This window comes from Brachyhypopomus gauderio, chromosome 17, assembly GCF_052324685.1.
Source record: "Brachyhypopomus gauderio isolate BG-103 chromosome 17, BGAUD_0.2, whole genome shotgun sequence".
Taxonomy (NCBI): Eukaryota; Metazoa; Chordata; class Actinopteri; order Gymnotiformes; family Hypopomidae; genus Brachyhypopomus; species Brachyhypopomus gauderio.
In genome coordinates, this window is record NC_135227.1 from 8,250,268 (window position 1) to 8,269,584 (window position 19,317).

General features: G+C 39.7%; 2 protein-coding genes across 2 annotated transcripts; both read left to right on the forward strand.

Annotated features, from left to right (window-relative positions):
• Positions 1 to 3,389: 3,389 nt before the first annotated feature.
• gdf3 (growth differentiation factor 3) lies at positions 3,390 to 4,817 on the forward strand. The gene is made up of 2 exons (XM_076979158.1): positions 3,390 to 3,815; positions 3,913 to 4,817. Exons 1-2 carry the CDS (start codon positions 3,551 to 3,553, stop codon positions 4,761 to 4,763), a joined length of 1,116 nt encoding a protein of 371 aa, XP_076835273.1. The 5' UTR covers positions 3,390 to 3,550; the 3' UTR covers positions 4,764 to 4,817.
• A 421-nt stretch (positions 4,818 to 5,238) lies between these two features.
• Positions 5,239 to 9,112, forward strand: bmp2a (bone morphogenetic protein 2a). Its single transcript, XM_076978786.1, has 2 exons — positions 5,239 to 6,503; positions 7,197 to 9,112. The coding sequence occupies exons 1-2, from the start codon at positions 6,164 to 6,166 to the stop codon at positions 8,048 to 8,050; spliced, it is 1,194 nt and encodes a 397-aa protein (XP_076834901.1). The 5' UTR covers positions 5,239 to 6,163; the 3' UTR covers positions 8,051 to 9,112.
• The last annotated feature ends 10,205 nt before the right edge of the window (positions 9,113 to 19,317 follow it).

The window sequence follows — 19,317 nt, forward strand, 5'->3', positions numbered from 1 at the left end:
TGTACCAAAAACCCACTGAGAGGAGAATGTGTGGAACATAGAAAGAAAATGAAATGCTCTTAATTGTGAACATTTTTTATCCACTTTAGGAAATGAAAAGAGTAGGATTTACACTACAGGCAAACTGCAGTTAATAAATTTATATATGATATTTAATATTTACCTTAGGTAATTACCTTAATATTAAAATATTTCCTTTTATCTGTAATACCAAATATCGTATTTACTGCAGCGTCCTATTTGTTGAACATATCTTTGTGAGGTCAAACCGAACAATTACTAATGACAATAGAAAAACATGTTGCAGTCATAAACTAGAATGTAGGACCATTAGCAACGCCATTATGAAATAAGTATGGCAGCCAAGTACAGCAAAAAAGCTCAAAGAGTTTCATTTGGCTAGAGATAATATTAATGTTCAATAGAGTATTAGACAGACTAAATCTAAGCCATAATTATTTCCTGTCAAAAATATGATTTTTTTTTTGTGGATTTGAGAAATTTCAGAATGCAAATAGTCCAAAGTAGGAAATAATTTAAAAATCAAAGGCAGACACATTACAAGAGACTCATAAGGAGAAACACTGCCCACACATACATTTGTTTTTAACATCCTACATCTAAAGTGTTTAAATTGAGCTAACCCTATATTGTTTACTCAAAGACAGCTATGAGGTACCCTCAATAAACTGGAAAAGGCAGTTATGCCTCAACCAACCAGGCATCGCTGGCTCCACAGTGATCAAGCTTTGCAGTGGATTCTCTAAATTGTCACTGGAATTAAATGGGGTTGGTATTAATAATTGCATACACTGTATACCATATAATAATAAACCCATACACTGTGGGTTTATCATATGCCCAAAAGCCTTACATAATGCAACAGAATTTCAATATAAGTTATTACATGACCTTCCTGCGTATCAGTTTATCTGGATATTCATTCAAAAACTCCCCTTTATCACTTATTGTGCCATTGTTGGCATAAAAATACTAGCAGGCAGATGAACCCAGAGTAGACTGTAAAAGTGAGCCTCAGCAGGGACTCTCCAAATGAGGATTACAATTACTCTTTCAGCACTGCCCTCCCTCACCCACAACCATAAAGGAGCGAAGGATTATTAAGATTTATCCTTGTGTATTCGTGTGTTGTCCATATCATTATCCAAAGAATCCTAACAGAATCCTAATCCAGCTTTTTTATTTTAAAATAATACACTAAAACAGTCATGCCACTAAATTCTGTGATTGATGTATCTGGCTGAGCTGAATTCCTTCTTATTCTGTTCTGTTAGTGTTTGTCTGTGGTGACTGAGGCTGCTGTCTTCCTAATCCGCCTCCATGGCTGACCTTGATTAAGGGGGCAGACAGTAGATGATTGTTTGTGTCATTGGTGTAATGTCTAGCATGCAAACCTGCAGTCTGTAATTGAGTGATGCATTGGTAAGGCTGTATACTCTGCTATCATGAGATGGCAGGTCAAATTCGAACTTTGGAATTTGTAAATACCAAAAGTTCAGAGTTCCATTTATCTTTTACAATTTGCACCTTAAAAGACAATGGGCTAATTCTGTAGATCTAGATTTAAAAGAATCATAGACTAAAAATATTTGTAATTGACTACTCACAATAAGCCAAAAAATAATAGATTAAATTGAGTGTCTGTGTGATTGAATTTTTCTATATGGAATTATTGAGTCTCTGACATAGGTGAAATTATTCTAACCCAGTGGAGAATGAAACACTAAAGCTTATCCAACAGAGGCGTGTGGCAAGAGGGTTTGGTTAATGGATAAGCATAGTCATGGCTAAACTGCCATTAGTGGATCACAACCGGAAACCCTTTAGTTCAAACTTGGGTGCAATCGTGGTCTAGAATAGTGGACAAAGCATTTTAAAAATCCATTTGCAATGGCTTCTCCATTAGCAGACCAGACTTCCTTGGTATCAAGCTTGGTGGAAGACTTTCATTAATGAAGTATAAAATTTGTTAATAAGAGCAAACTGTCAAATTTACTAAACAGCATACAAATCACTTATATCTCCAACACAGAAAAGAAGAAAAGCAGAAGACAAATATTTAGGAGCATAACAGTATCTAACATTTGTACTTGCAAGGACACAATGAATATAAGAATAACCAAGGCCTTGCTGGTTCTCAGTGATGTCTAATACTCTGCTGTGCACCAGTATGTGAGATATAATTTCACAAGTTCTCAGTGTCCAGTCATTAAGTAAGTAAACACTGTCGAATCTGCGATAGACAGAATAAATTATCCTATCAAGTGAAACATGAGACTTAGAAAATATTATGACCATGACTAAGTCCCATTCATTTTTACAGGTATTATTCATTGTATCCATGAATGTGGACCACAACTTTTTTTTTGCAAAGTCTGTATTTGAAACTCTATCTAATAGTAGTCCGTGAGTAAGCTTTATACACAAAGTGTGATTGTGACAAATGAGGAGGTGCGTACAATATCATGTTTAAGATGGTCCATATTTCATCCCTGACTTCTCTGCTAAGACTATTGTGCCTTTTGTTCTAATGGTATCTGTGAAACACCACACAACTTTATCAGCACCTTATTAGCCACTGGAATCTCTTCATCATGCCGGGGGCAGATATGGACATTTAGAACCTTTTGGATATCTCAGGTTTTTAAATTAATAATAACAACATAGCTGTGTGGGAAAATTAAGTAGAAATTGTAATTTAAGGTGCATACAATACTGGGAATGTCCCCCATACATGTATACCTGTAGGTTTAATCATGTTACACAATTTCTAAATATTGATTCAAATAACTGACTCATACTTTCAGCTTCACTTACACTTTGGGGTCTGTTTCCAACTCAGTATTTTTCACTCAGTGCTGTTCATCGACTGGAATGTAGACACAGAGTTCAGCCAAGAATCTGTTATCGGGAACAAACTAATGGATCAGTCCAATGTTTCTTGTCAGTACTTTTTTACCATTGCCTCTTGGAATGTGTTTAGGAACAACATTGTTTTTCTGTGCCTCAGAATGATGCAACATATAGGCTATACATAAGGATAACAGTGAGGTCTGCTGTAAACATGAACTTTCTTCTAAAAAAAACGGCAATATATCATAGTATCACACAGAAGTCTTCAGACTAGACTCAAAACCATCGCATATGTAGCATAAACTTAATTTTTGTGCAAGTGGGTAAACAAGTGAGAGACAATATACTTGACAACATAAATGTCACAGGCTAATTAATCAGCGTCTAGGCCTTCACTGTAAAAACCGATGCCTCATCCAGCAAGCGTGGGTTAAAGCGTAATTGGATCTTTATCTGTCGTCACGTGCAGACATCCCGCGTGCACTTCAAATACGCCGCGCGCCTAATTTGCATATCGATCCAATTACCTCCCAGTCTATTAGTCGCGTCTTTGTCTCGACTACTCGGTGCTGTTCCTTACGCTTTTAGTGACTTATCAGGATGCCATTCAGATAGACTAGAAGGTGGCGGCCTCTTTTAGACAACGTGCAGCTCTAGTTAACCTTTGGTATTCGGTATGGCAATTTTAAAGTTTTTATTTCTAGCATACTTTTGTAGCAACTTTGGATTGATCAACACCGAGAAGGTGAAATTTCAGGAACAGCTGTTCTTAAGTTCAATGGGGCTCTCGAGTCGCCCCGAACCGTCAAATCATGTTGCTGTGCCCTCATTGCTGTGGAGAATCTTCAAGAAGTCGGATGAAAGACCTACGGAAACGGATCCATGTACTGTGTCCGAATACGGAGTCAGAGGAAACATTGTGAGATATGTCCTAGATCAAGGTGAGCGTCTCGCTGTTCTCCCTATCTAGGCCTCATGACGATGTTTTCTTTATTTTAATTAATCCACATCTATTATTTCATGATCATATCTCAACAGGTAGACTGATTTCCGAATCGAACCACCACTGCCTCACGAGTGTGGAGAAGCATCTGTTTTTCAACATGTCCGTGCTCGAAAACATTGAGCAACTCTCGTTTGCACAGCTGGAAATTAAGTTCAAACAAGATTTTTTTGGCGTGTCGCAGAAAGCGGGACAGCCGGCATTTTCCATGCACCTCTACAGAGTTTTAAGGCCCACATTAAAGGGAATGAATCATGAATTTAGCCGCAGACTGCTGTTCTCTCAGTCGGTTCACTATCAATACACTCACTGTTCTATTAATTTCAACCTGACTGATCTGGCAGAGTCGTGGAGAAAGCCAGGCAAAAACTACGGTCTGATACTTGTTCTCCAATCCACTCAGATGAGCAATAGCATCAATTCAATTGACTGTCACCATATGAGCACGAACCCTTTCGGTCATATAGAGATCCCAGAACCGGTGGCATCGTTAGTGGTTGTATCTCTGAACCCATATCAGTGCAGATCAAGGAGGAGGAGAAGCGCCTACTATTTACCCATTACCCCCAGCAACGTGTGCAGACCCAGGCGCCTTTACATCGACTTCAAAGATGTTGGGTGGCAGGACTGGATCATCGCCCCACAGGGCTACATGGCCAATTACTGCCACGGAGAGTGTCCGTTCCCCCTCAGTGAGAGCCTGAACGGAACCAACCACGCCATTTTGCAGACCCTTGTCCATTCGTTTGATCCGACAGAGACCCCTCAGCCGTGCTGTGTCCCCATCAAGTTATCGCCCATTTCCATGCTGTATTACGACAATAATGATAATGTTGTTCTCAGGCATTACGAGGACATGGTAGTAGATGAATGTGGTTGTAGATAAAAAAGTACTAGATGTTTCTTCGATGAGAATACAATAAAGTTTGTTTTAAATAATGATGTCTTGTTCAGCTTTGCAGACTGTTCCGTGGTCCATCACAGTCTTTATGCACTACCTGTGGTGTGGGTGTGTGTGTGTGCAAGACTCCTCCACTGGTTGGCGCGCTGTGTTTAAACTTCACTCGTAGTCCAACACTAGAATTTGGTAATTAAAATGTACTTGTCAGGATCTTTAATGCAATCTTAACATATACTGTTGTTACATTAGTTACACAGACTAAAAGATATAGGAAAGGAAATACAAAGGAGCATCTTGTTTTGAATAGGTATTTATATTTACCACCGGAAACAAGAGCACCGGGACCAAGTTAATAAACCTTGTGACAGCATGAGTGTTTTTTTCTTTGGCCGCTGATGTGTTAGCTGGTGACATCACTGAGTAATAAAAAGATACTCCAGAGAGCGACGGGCTCAATCAGGTTGACAATCGCACACAAGGATACGCACCGACGTCAAACGTGGTAGTGAACGGCACGGTGTTTGCAGGAGAAAGCTTCTGTTTTTAAATGACCTACACCTTGCTACGTCCAATACATTATTAAAGCGGGTTGCATACTCACAACACGCTTGTTAATTTTGAAGCCATTCTTAGACTACTTTTCGTCTTTTTTTAGCAAATATAATCTAAAAAATATGTAAGACAAAAACTGGTTTTGGAAGCTTTCTGCTTTGTGCAGAACAGCTGTGATGTGCTCTGAAATGGACGCTGCGTTGTTCTAGCAGTTAAAGACGTTACAGGGGAACCAGCGGTACTTCAGTTCTGCAGGACTTCATTGATAATCATCTGTCATGGAAAAAAGCGGGATGCATAACTTTCAGTAGTGGGCTGCGCACCCGGTTTAAGTGGACTTTATCCTTAGAGCCGGCACTTGTACAGACAACACCTACCAAGAAGGTTGCTAAAACGCTGAAAAGCACGATTAGTTTTCAATATCCTGGAGCAGTTTCTTGCGGATTTAGATCGTTTTTTTATTTGGATGTTTCTGTGGAGTTTTTTAATTGATGGACAGAAAGGTGGTCGGCATTTCAGTGAGTTTTCTTGTTGGATTCGAGTGCTGGTTGAGGTTTACTCTTCCCATCTCAATTTGAATTGTTAATCAGAAAAAGTTAGGATTATGACTGTCTTACCTGCCATTCTTCCTGTTGCAAGACGTCAGGTTAAGTTTATATTATATAAAATAACAATTGTCAAGCTGACTGATTAATGGAGGGTATATATTTACGGTAAGGGAGAGTAAAATGACTAAACTGAGCAGTAGAGATGGAAATATACGCTGGTTTGTGCCTGTGTGATACCGTCGTTACCCACTGACAAGTTACCCATCTGTCAGGAAGAGCGTGACCATGGACTCCACTGTGCGTGCTTTCATGGTACTGCTGTTCGGTCAGGTGTTACTCGGAGGCTGTACTGGACTTATTCCCGAAATTGGGCGGCGAAAATACAGTTCGCCACTGTCCGAGGACATCTTGAACACCTTTGAACTTAGACTTCTAAGCATGTTTGGGCTAAAACAGAGACCTACTCCAAGCAAATCTACGGTCGTTCCACAATATATGATTGACTTGTTCACCGTGTACTCTGCAAACACGGAGCAAAAGCACAGTCGACCGAAAGGTTCTCTCTGGAGGAATTCTCAAAGGTCCGCCAGTCGTGCTAATACAATAAGAAGTTTCCACAACGATGGTAAGCTATCCTGAAGCACCTAAACTGAAATCAATCAATCTCTCTCTCTCGCTCTCTCTCTCTCTCACACACACACACACACACACACAAAAATAAGTAACAGGTGTAACTGTTTACAGGTGTTACAAAAAAAACCTCCTGCATGTAGTGGCTGTACTGTGTTCTCAGAATATGGCCAGAATTACGAATTTAGTGAACATTTATCACATGTGCTTTTCATGTTTGATCATATACACCGTGTATCAAGTAAACTCATCAGTATTTTGGGTCTTTATAAATATAAATAAATAAGTCCATTGAAACACATTTGTGACGTCTTGGTGGATCTGCCTCAAGGTTTAATTTAGACTTTGATATCTAAGAAATTTTCTTGAGAAGCCCAACTGAAATTACAAATCAAAATATGAGCTTGAAAGAGTACAGTATTCTGAAAGAATATTGTCTTATGAGCCAGGGGTCACACAGTGTTCACTACTGTACACATCTATTTGGAGAACTGCAGAACTGACAGTGATTCAAAGAACATATGTATCAGCAGATAACTTGAACCTTTCTGAATAACCCAGTCCACATACATAGACGTAGGTTGAGTTTTTTAGTGCATAAACTAATATTGTCAAACATGCAGTTAAGTGTATAACTTGCTTCTTTAAATAGGCAAACGTGTTCTGAGTACATTTTCATCTCTTTCAGAGTCTGCAGAGGAGTTGTTAAGTCATGGTGGAAAAACGTCTCAGAGATTCCTCTTTAATTTAAGCTCTGTCCCCACTGAGGAGTTCGTCACATCAGCAGAGCTAAGGATTTATAGGGAGCAGGTCATGGCAACCACAAATGGCAGCAGCAAGAACAGCACGGGGCACCATCGCGTTAACATCTATGAGATCATGAAGCCCGCCCTTCACGGCGAAGAGCACATCACAAGACTCCTGGACACCAGGCTGGTTCAGCACAGCCTGAGCAAGTGGGAGAGCTTTGACGTAAGTCCCGCCATCATGCGCTGGACCACAGAGGGCCACGCCAACCATGGCTTCGTGGTGGAGGTGGTTCACCCCAGTGATGCGGAAGGGGACTACAAGAGGCACGTCAGGGTCAGCAGGTCCCTGCATGACGGCGAGGACTCATGGCCTCAGATGAGGCCGCTGCTGGTCACGTTCAGCCACGACGGCAAAGGACACGTGCTGCACTCCCGGGAGAAGCGGCAGGCTCGCAGCGGCAAGCCAAAGAAGAAGCACAAAGCCAACTGCAGAAGGCACTCCCTCTACGTGGACTTCAGCGACGTGGGCTGGAATGACTGGATAGTGGCCCCACCAGGCTACCATGCCTTTTACTGCCAAGGGGAGTGTCCTTTCCCTCTGGCGGACCACCTGAACTCCACCAATCATGCTATTGTGCAGACGCTGGTCAACTCTGTGAATGGTAATATCCCCAAGGCCTGCTGTGTGCCCACAGACCTGAGCCCCATATCCCTTCTCTATCTGGATGAGTATGAGAAAGTGGTCCTGAAAAACTACCAGGACATGGTGGTGGAAGGCTGCGGGTGCCGTTGATTTGCCACAGACTTGAGTTTTGCAAGGACACTTTATTTCCCAATACTACACTTTATTTATGCTAAAGTACAACACATATTTTGGAAATAAATATATAAGGCTATATTTATGTCCACTAATGGGAAAATAAATATTTTTAATTCAAGTTCAACTAATGTATTTTCTGATGTACAATTCCGCACATGAAGTATATTGTTCAGATTTTGTATTTATTTCTATCATAACCACTTTTAGTAAATAGTTTATATCTATTTATGTAATCGGAGAAAAAAAATATAGATTTGTACAATGTCAAAACACACCATAGATGGGTTCATGTGTCTCTTTTAATTGCTAAAGTGAGAAAGTAGCTAAGGATGGGGTGTGTGTGTGTGTGTGTGTGTGTGTGTGTGTGTGTGTGTGTGTGTGTGTGTGTGTGTGTGTGTGTGTGTGTGTGTGTGTGTGTGTGTGTGTGTGTGAAATTGCAGATGCCCATCAATACAAATTGTTATTGGCGTTTTGCTGTTTTAGTGTCATCTGAACTAACTTGTCAAATAGAGCACTGAACACATTCAGTTCTGCAGTTCAAACATACATCACTGGGTCTCTCTCTCTCTCCCTCCCCATAAGACGCAGTGATGAATGCGAATTGCACAGGTAGTTGACACTGAATGATCAGGAACTTTGTTGGTGAGACATCCACAGCATGACTCTTGACATCTTCCTAAAGCCCTACATACAGTTACCACATGCCCTTTTCAACCTGATTGGTAGAATTCCCAGCAGTTACTTCATTACCCTTTATAGTGTATAGTTTGTGATGGCATAAACATCATTGTAATACCTTGACTTGTTCAAGAACTGTTGTGCCAGGTGTATGCTGTTCAAGAAGTAAGGTTTCTTTTTCATTTACTTTTACTCTTTTTCATGCACAAGAGAGAACAGAACATGCTGCTAGGCAAACACTAACATTTAACCGTTTGCTAAATCTCTTTTGCTTTTGTTGTTGGATTTGGAGATTCACATGTTCAAGAGCCTGGCCAAAGCTCCCAATGTCCATTTACCTGAACTAGAATATTAAAGATGTATAAGAAAATAATAAACAGCTCTTTTCTAAGAATCTATAACAATATTTATTGGTGCTCAACACCAGTAATGGTTGACAGAAATGTTTCAGAATACTTTAATTTCTATACAAAGTAAATAAAAGATTTAGTTATTTTTACAGGGCCATGTAAAATGCTTACTCTGTATATGAGGAGTCTTTGTATTGACACTGAAACAAGAATCGATGCAAAGTCAAATGCTAGCAGCTAGGTTAAACACACAGTCAGATGCTAGCAGCTAGGTTAAACACACAGACACTTGCAGCTAGGTTAAACATACGAGGACTTGCAGCTCCACATTTTTAAATGGAACCTGCTTCTGTTGGATGGGAAAACACATGAGTATGGGGCAAGAAAAGTTTAAAGACCATCAGTCACAGTATGGTGCCTGATAGCTGGCGTATGGCATGCGGCATATGAACACCCTGGTTTACAGATGTGCAGAACAGACACACCCTACTTATCAAGGTGCATGTTGAACCCATAGTGTACATGGTCTGAGGTGGTGTACATGGTTGAGGTGGTATAAAGGGTTGAGGTGTCCCACCTGCCAGCATACCATAATGCTATCCAAAGTGCCAAAGTGATGTGGTGTTAAATAATTATTTGATTAGCATGTGCTGTAAAGAGTCTGATTCTGCTCTTCGAAGATGCATAACTTTTGTGTAACTTGAATTCCTGTGACATTCCAGAGATAAGGAGTGAAGATAGCCATCTTTATGGTGCATAATTTGTGTTGAGACTATGTTAATGGTTCAGATAAGAGCACAGGAACTTCCCAACTGCTGCTCAAAGAACACTCCTCCAAGAACACTCCTCCAAGAGCACTCCTTCAAGAACACTCCTCCAAGAGCACTCCTCCAAGAACACTCCTCCAAGAGCACTCCTCCAAGAGCACTCCTCCAAGAACACTCCTCCAAGAGCACTCCTCCAAGAGCACTCCTCCAAGAACACTCCTCCAAGAACACTCCTCCAAGAGCACTCCTCCAAGAGCACTCCTCCAAGAACACTCCTCCAAGAGCACTCCTTTGGTCGGACGGCACAACAGATAATCATCTGCTTTCTTTTGGTCCCAAGCCAAGTCTAATGGCAGTTGCTTCTCATGCACTGCCATTGTCTGAAATCTTTAACTTGACCTTTATTTTAAATTATTTTATTCAACATATCTAAAAGTAGTCTTGGCTCATACACAGTAGATGATAGCAACTTCATTTACAGGCTTGCATTCTATAGGCTTTGATGGTTCATTTAAATTTCAGTGTCTTCCTACACTGAACCCTTTGTGAATGTTTTTAAATCTGTGCTTTATTAATCTGAACGTGTCACCTTCTGTAAAGCTATAAAATGTCTCCCTTCACCAATCAATACTTATTCAACATTTGCAGTTTTCCTCCTGCTATATTCCCTGCCTCATCTCCCTTTCTACAACCTCCCCCTCTCCATCTGTCATGTGACCCAGAGCTGCACATGTGCGCACACCACTGGCCTTGCTAGGACTCCAGCAGGGCTTGATTTTGGGCAAAGCAGTTTGATGGAGGGAATTTGTCCTGAAGCCTCTCATTTAACTCATAACCATGAACCAGGATCTCATCTGTTCTGCATTTGCACCATAGGGGCCTCACCACAGTGCAAGGAAATCATAGACCCAAAATTGCTGTGCAGCAGAGGCAGTGGCCAAATACTGGTATTTTTATTTACTTCAGGAGGCAACAAGTTAATTTATACATATGCAAACGTTAAAGTCGGAATACGGCTCACAAAGCCAGCACCAGAAAATGGGTCCGTGCCTCTGAGGGTATTAGAGTCTTGCTAGTTTAATTGTTTGTTTTCATTGCTTAAGTGTATAAACTGTGCGTGAGCCAGTGAGTGTGGAAACTCCTCTCTCATTCTACATTACAGGGTGCTCTTGCAATAGCCGCTGCCTTGCATCACTGAAGCAGGGAACAGACCTGTGTACAGCTGTGCTTTAAGTGCTGGAGGTACTCAGTAATTCCAGTTTCACTGACCTTATACATCTTGTGGTTCCATTACATTATTCACGAATTAGTCTTGTTGTTTACACACATATGCCTGTCTTTTGCTGGATGTAAACATCTTGTGAATGCCAAGAACAAATCGGCTTCTTAACGTGGCCATCTTGTGTGGCCCCAGGAAATGACGCACCACTGGAGTGGACATTCAGAATGCAGCTGAGCTCACCTGCGCCATGCAGAATGTGCCGGACGAGCTGCTCTACCCTCTAAAGTACTGTGGCTCAGGGTGTCCGACCATTTTGTACTGTGCAACTCTTAGGAAGCTTTCAATGGTCTCTGTTTACATTCCAGTGGTTGCAGTAAGGTAGTCGGTTTGTTAAGCATGGTCTCCAGGTGCAGAGAGATTTCAGAGGTAATTACAGAGGAAATTCCCTAACCACAGTGACAGTGCCCCTATGATGAGTTCTTACTGTGTCATTTACCTATTCTCCCACATAAGCCCTCAAATATCATCCTCCACATGAGTCAATGCCTCTGGAGAAGCCGCGCGTTAGCTCTCTGAACACACCCTTGAACATTTGAAGGGTTACTGGATGCAACATTTCTGCAGAGGGAGTTTGGTAATCATAGGGTTCTTATGAATACAGCAAAAAGGAAAATCATATAGAAGACGAATGATACTTCATTTAATTTTTATTCAAGTACCAATCTGTTTTTAAATTATTGCTGTTTAAACTAATGCAGGTCTCACTGAAAATGATGATTTGGTGTCAAAATCTTCAGGCAATATGGATGTATTTTTCATTGCCAAGACCAATTCTGAGGTCACATCTGAAGCTTCTTGCTCTTTGTTGTTTTTGTGTCAGTCACTTTTGTTGTAAGTTTTTATCAGAAAGTATGGTAATGCCGAGTGAGCTAATGCTGACCTTGAGTCGAATTTGAAAGCCTTTTAGGCTCTCTCCTTCTTGTGTAATGGCAAGCACAAGTGTAATTGTATTATTGTTTTTAGCCCTAGTTGGATATGTGCAGGATCCTGGCTAAGGCCACAGTCATGTTGTGTTGACTTGAGTTGTGAAAGGAGCACATATTGCATTCAGCTGCATTGCTGAAGTTGCCCACATAAATGATTTTGCTTCATGCACTACACAGAAGCATGCATGGATATTCCTTTAGTGTGTCCCATCTCCTTTCACTCTTTTCACTAATTAGGTACCTTAATGAATACTTTACAGCTTAATTTTAATCTTAAGCATCATTGAACATCATTGAACATCGAATACAACACATTATCCTATAGTGGCCATGATAAGTAATTCTCCAATGTACTGTAGCAAATGTAATGACATCAAATTGATTAAATGATTAAACAACTTTCACCTCAGATAAAAACATTAGTAATTCATCACATGAATAAAATTGAACTCTTACTATCAAACAATCAGTATAACACGTTCTGCAAAATGACATGCATTGTGCAATTAAAGGAATGTGTGAAATGTTAGTGAACAGAATTCATTGCCATGACTGTCGACTACAAGAACAGAAATATTGTATGCCTCAGCACTCCCCAGCAATGTGCACGGGGTGGGGATGGGGGTGTGTGTGTGTGTGTGAGGGGGGGGGGGGGGCACCTTGCTTGCCTTTTATACTTTGACTACCACTACATCTCTTCTGAAGACACATTTCCAATGTCTTTTTCCAGCACAAACATCTGATGTCACTGAACAGTCTTAGCAGCATTAATTACATGACACCAGTTTAATTAAATTCACAGCTGAACTAAGACAATTAATTTTTCAGATAAAGAAGAAAAGGAAGAAGAAAAAAGAAAAGCTTTAAGTCGCTCCCTTTAAGTCCTGCCCCCCCCCCCCCCCCCCCAAAAAAAAATGTTCCTGTCATAAGAGTTCCAGTGACGTTAGCCTTAGAACACAGCTAGCAGCAGGAGCTCCAGAAACAAGCACACCCACATCCCCTCCAGCTGCCGGTGCTTCAGATGTGACAGAGCTGTAATTTCATGTGCCACTGGGCTGTATCCATGGAGATTTATTTTGTGTAAATACATGCTTTACTTCCCTGGATCCCACCAGCAGATGGCAACCATTAGTCCATCTCGCTTCAAACCAAATACGGCCTGATATCAGGACTTTGCTGACCACTTCAGTGTGTGTGATGGGATTTCTGTCTGGTGATTTTGTTCCATGGGAGTGGCTGAAGACAGGCTAACTGTGCCCGATGTGTCCTACTGCGTTTGCAGGGGTTTCCTTCAGTCAAAAGGCCACACAGCGAGTGAGCGTGCGTGTGCACATTTCCTTTTTCACATTTTCCTTTACTATCATTTTACAGGAAGTTATTTTAAAATTATGGGGGAAAAAAAGGCACTGTCCATTTTTAGAATTTAAAAATCTCAATGCACAAATAGATATTGTGCAGTGATTTGGCAGTGAAAAAAAATGTAAGAAAAAAATGGAAGCAAAACATGTAGTGAGGACTGAGCCCAGTTGTAAGTGCTTTTGACAGCTGCGGTTTCCCCTTAATATCACAGCTAGTGGCATGAAATAATGTTAAACATAATTCACTGTGATGGGTCATGACCAACTAGGTACTGTGCAGAAATCACAAAGTCCAGTCAAAAGTATCATCCACATCTTATTTTGGAGCAGGAAAGAGGACAAACACAGTATATCGTTTCAATATAGAAAAGTACAGAAATGTGCACAAGCATGATCCAGGACAGAGTGTTATTTCACTAATATTCAGCCCATGACAGACGACCCTGTCACCATCCATTAGATGCCGGGGGTCACCGATTTGTGACACTGATGTACAGCTGCAGGCCAGCACTCTCCTGTAGAGCAGCTCATTGAAACTGAGCTTGGCTTTAAAGGAGGGCTTTAATGTGAGCCAGCGGTGGCAGGGATGTCAGTCTCTGAACTGCGCTCTCTGGATTAGCCTGGGTCTCCCAGCTGGAGGTGGCCCTGGGAAGAGTGCAGGCATCGTCCACCCCGTCTTTGTTTGTCATTACAACAGCATGGGATGGGTTTCCCTCAGGCTTCTCACCAGCCACACACCCCTTCCCCTGCTGGAAAATATAGAAGTATTTTATGAAATGGCAGCTCCATTCTTTTGGAACTGTGTCTTCGGGTCTTGACAGTGTTTGAGGAATGTGCAGAGATGTAAGGTAGTTGAGCTTCTATGAGCTTATATCATGTTAGTTGATATTAGTCTGATCTCTGTAACTTTGAAGGCCTTGTATAACATTTATTATATGAATGTGTATTAGCTTCCTGAATCACTCCAATGCTGGCAAATTCTGCTTTGTATCTATGTATAGCAAAAATAAGGAACTTATTTGGGATTCACATTCACTGTTTACTATTTTCGTCATCTGAGTAAATAAAAGCATGTTTATGAATATCACACCACAACACCACCTGTTTACATGTTCATATTAGAGCATACTATGGTTGATTTGTTGGGACATTTGACATTAAGACAATCATAGTTGGATTGATAATGTCTAATTCTATCAATTAAATCAGCTGTGAAGACAATATCTAAACAACATAGTAAAAATATAATTAGATGTGCTAACAAAGACAAAAGTGCTCAAAGAGGACATTATTCTTAAGATTTTGGCACTGGAAGCTTGTCAAGCAAAGCTTCACTTAAGCATGGTAACCCTGTGGGGTTCAAATCCTACACAGAACATTGATCTTTTCTGTGTCATTATATATGCACTTCAAATAGATTTTCCAAAGATTTTACATTAGGTCAGTGTTATCCCAACTAAATTGAGAGTGTCTGTATGCATCATTTGTTTTTGTCAACTTTTTTTTTCTTCTTTTTTTTACAAATGTGTGCCTATTTTCTTTCATGTTAGTCATGTTTTTATAAGAACAAGGCAGTCAAATCATGTATGTCTGCTAATCATCATTTCCTTTGCAAAGGAAGTCAGAATAATTGTAAATGCTTCACGTTTCTAGTTTCTGTGACATTTTAATAGCACAGTTGAGTGAGATATGGAGAGGCCATCTGGGCCTACTGTTTTATTAGCTCTTGCTTGGCTCACTTAATGACATCTACCCATGAGGCAACCTTATCCACAGCAATTAGGGAGGCCTGTTTGGTATTTAGCATTTGCATGTAGTATTTGTTACAGTACTGGATAGTTACATATTATAGAATGCAGCTTGAAGCATTAACTGTTATGTTTAATGGTAAGAATGAAAGACCAGCAAAGTAAATGGCAGTTAAATGCACAGGCAGGTAAATGATTGATTATGTCATGTCTTATAAGATATCAGGAACTGACGGAAAAGCACTTCAATTGCAGAACACCTCCCATACACAGCTTTCATGAAATTGATTGGCTGGGTTTATAAATACCTGTATTTTGTTTGCAACTTCAGATCAGCAATAGTGTGTTAATTACAGCACAAAATCTTTTGATTCCAGCCAGCCATGGTAGCAATGCTGCTTTGAAAAAGATTCTAGATTCTAGAGCCCTAAATCAACCCCATTCAAACACAAACTCTACCAAAGAATGTTAGTTTTGCTTCTTTACAGGACCTGAAAAACATGGTGGATCCTATTACATGTGAATTGTTAAAGGGTTTGGTTAGGTGATTATTGAAAATAGATAAAATGGCTGGAACCCTTTTCATTTTGATTTTTAATAGCAGGAAATATATTACATTAATTAAATAAAGTGCTTTGTAACTATTTAAAATAGATGCTGAAAAGTAGCAAAAATCACCTCTTGTCATGGCAGTTTTTCATAATCAGCTCAGACGAAAACACATGGTTTCAAGATTTATGAATAAGCTGATTTATTCAACTGAAAGGATTTTTATCACAACTGAACAAATCCTATAACTAAGCATAGAGGGCATTTTATTCCAGGAAGTGCTGAGAACTTTTTGGTAGGTTTAAAACTGTTGCGACTGACAGATGATTTTGTTATGCTTGTCTCAATAAAATGACTCTGGCAAGGGACTGGCCATTAAAATAAGGACAACATTAACTTTGGGTTCTTAGATGATTAAGCACTTTATTGCTCTAAATAACAGACAACACAGAAAATATTCACTGGCTAAATTGGATAAGATAATATTTACACACCTTCATTAAAATCCATGAAGCTATGAGAATGCAATGCATTTCTCTGGGCAAATACTTCCAAATTGCTTCTATCACTGATGTTTACACAATTAGACTGATAATACAAATTCATTCTTTAGAGAAAGATGTAGATACAAACAGAAACAAGTGAAGAGAAAAGATTATAGGTCTTTGTAGTCAGTGCATGACATAACCTTTTAAATTTAGAATATACCAAGGTCAGAGTCTTCTTATAATAACTTGGAAGTAACCAAAGACAAACAGAAACCTCTAATCTGACTTTCAAAAATAGGGCACTGACTGATCAGCCAAGTCGGCACAGTTTTTGGGCCTATAGAGTCATAATGCTAAACATGCTCAACCACATGAAAGCGGAAGCCAGCGTGGGCTTCTGCAGTGTGGGATCTGCAGCATGCTCACGCTGAAACGCCTTTAATAGAGGCAGCATGTACCAGCGTGTCCCCGCATCACCGCAACGGGACATGTCCTGCAGAAGAACCTGATGAACAACACTGAGCGGAAAACCTCTAGACTGCACAGGAGGAGGGTGATAGGATTCTTCCACTGTGTAAGAGTTCTCCCCCTGGGACCAGTTCAAATATGAAAACAGATCATCATAGTCACAATAGGTAAAGGAGAAGTTAGAGTAACGTTTTTTATTAAGACAGCTGATGTAAGCATTTAAAACTCTCTACATACACGTTTCATGTTGTAAGATAAGCTCTTTCATAATGTTTCAACATTTGTTACTTGCAACAATACTTTAGAATTAATGTCCTTTTAATTTTTGGGCTAAAAATAGACTGTGAATAATTGTAACACTTCTGTAATATAAGGAATGACAATATTCATAAATGCTTCACAATTTATTTGATTCACATTAGCAACTGCTACATTCCAGTGTGTGTGAATATTATATTAAATCTTTTTTTGATCATGATTTAGTCATGCCTCTTCACATATGTAAAAAATTGTAAACATTTTAATTCCAGCCAACAACCAGTATGTTAAATTTGTTTTTAGAAACATCATGAGTGACTTCATCTTGTTTCTTTATGTAACTTAGTTCTAGGATCATGTCATTTCCTGTTTGCCTCTGATTTGTTGTAAGTTTTTCCAAAACTCAAAGTTCTGTTTAACTGCATATACAGCACATATTCACAAGCTTCTGTCTGAGGTGAAAGCATTTAGTTTAACTACTGGAAAAACACGAGAACACAAGAGAATCAGAAAGATGGTTAAGTAAGTTTATGTGCAGTACATCCACAGCTGCTCCAGCAGGTTTTGAAGCAGGCCAGTGAGACAGGCCAGGAAGACAGGCCAGTGAGACAATCAGCAAGACAAGCTACCGAGATAATCAGTGAGACAGCTATTGAGACCGCCAACAAACAGGCCAGCGAGGAAGCCAGAGAGACAGGCCAGTGAGACAGCCAACAACAGCTGTCTGTCAGAGTGAAGGAAATGAAGTGAGTAAGTGATGCATACTGAAAGATGTGTTGTTCTGTCAGAAGAGCTTTTGGTGTGAAGTTGGTGAGAAATATCTTGGATAAACAAACTTATGAAATGAAGGTCACAATCACATAACCTCCATCTTTGAGATGAAAATTTACATAATTTGAATTTGAATAAAACGAAAAACAATCAATTGGAATTATTTTGCATGTAGGCTATGCATAATTTATTGCAACTGTACAGTACATGTGAAGTTTTGCTGCAGTTTCTAAATAAATACATAAATAAACACCATTAAACATTAGATTGAAACAAGAAAGTTATATAGTTACATATTTTAAAGATTTGTGTCTTTTACAATGCCTAAATCTGTTTTGTTTGTGGTTCAAAGTTCTATTCACTTGTGAAACCTCTTTGGCAGACTGACAAATCTTTGTCTGACCTCAGTGCTTTCATAAGAGCAGTTAATTTGGTCAAAAGCCTTTCTAAAATGTTTATGTTCACACTGGGGGGAGGGGGGTGGTTGTGGAGGACAATGTGTCAGGCTGGCCCTCTGACCCTCACTTCCTAACACACATTACACTGTGAGAACAACCATTCTGGTCTCTCAATTAGTTTTTAGGTCAACTCCCAGAGCAGGCTAATATTTCTCCTTACAAATGTAAGATTTATAAACATCCTGTTAAGAAACTGAACACAAAGATAGCATACACAAGACAGCATGTATCTCAGCAGGGTGTTTGCACAAACGTTGAAGAGAAGAGAAGAGAAGTATGTTTGTCTGAGTACAGTGACTTTCTTATGAAATGTATAATTTAACTTAAAGCATTTCTCAAATGCTTTACAGGCTTGAGGTTTGAATGCCATGAAAGCATGAAAATCTGTTATTAAATCAGTAACATTGTCAAAAATCTAGGCAATTACATCACAGTTTCCATAACTATAACTATAATTACAAACAGTTAGACCAAACAGTATTGATTACAGATTGTTCTTTGTTTGGAAGATAAATACAAAACTCTGGCCTAACCAATATACTTCTTTACAACGTTCCACAGAGCTCTCCTGTTCATTATGCCAGGCTATATGATATGACCTAGGCCCTCACATCTTTCCACCCTATCGTTAAGGTCTGAAGCATAGAATAACATGGAACACATGTAAAAACATATCAAAGCCGATCACAAATAGGTCATTCCAAATGAACAGAATATAAAACCTATTTTTTCATGTTTTCACAACCTGTAACACATTTTGAGATATTGGACTGAAACATACTATTTTCAGATACAAATTGTCGTCAGGTCTGGAAACTATTTGAGCTTAATAAAGCTCGGCAGGCACCTGCAATGTGGATTTTCTTTGCGGCAGAAAATGTTCAATTTAATCAAGCATGTAAAGCCACTACAGAGGGTCTATATATTGCTTTCCTTTTCACTCTGTATATGGTCCTTGATTTTGACTGTGCTTGAATGAATGATGTTAGGTTAACAGATGGGCTTGCAAGTGTGTAGACAGTAACCAAAATAGTGTGTTGAATGGTGCAAGTTCTGAACATTACAGGCTTAAAATTTATTTCAACAGATGAAAGACCTGGAAATATCAGAAAATATACTTGGACGTGCACTTGTTTGCT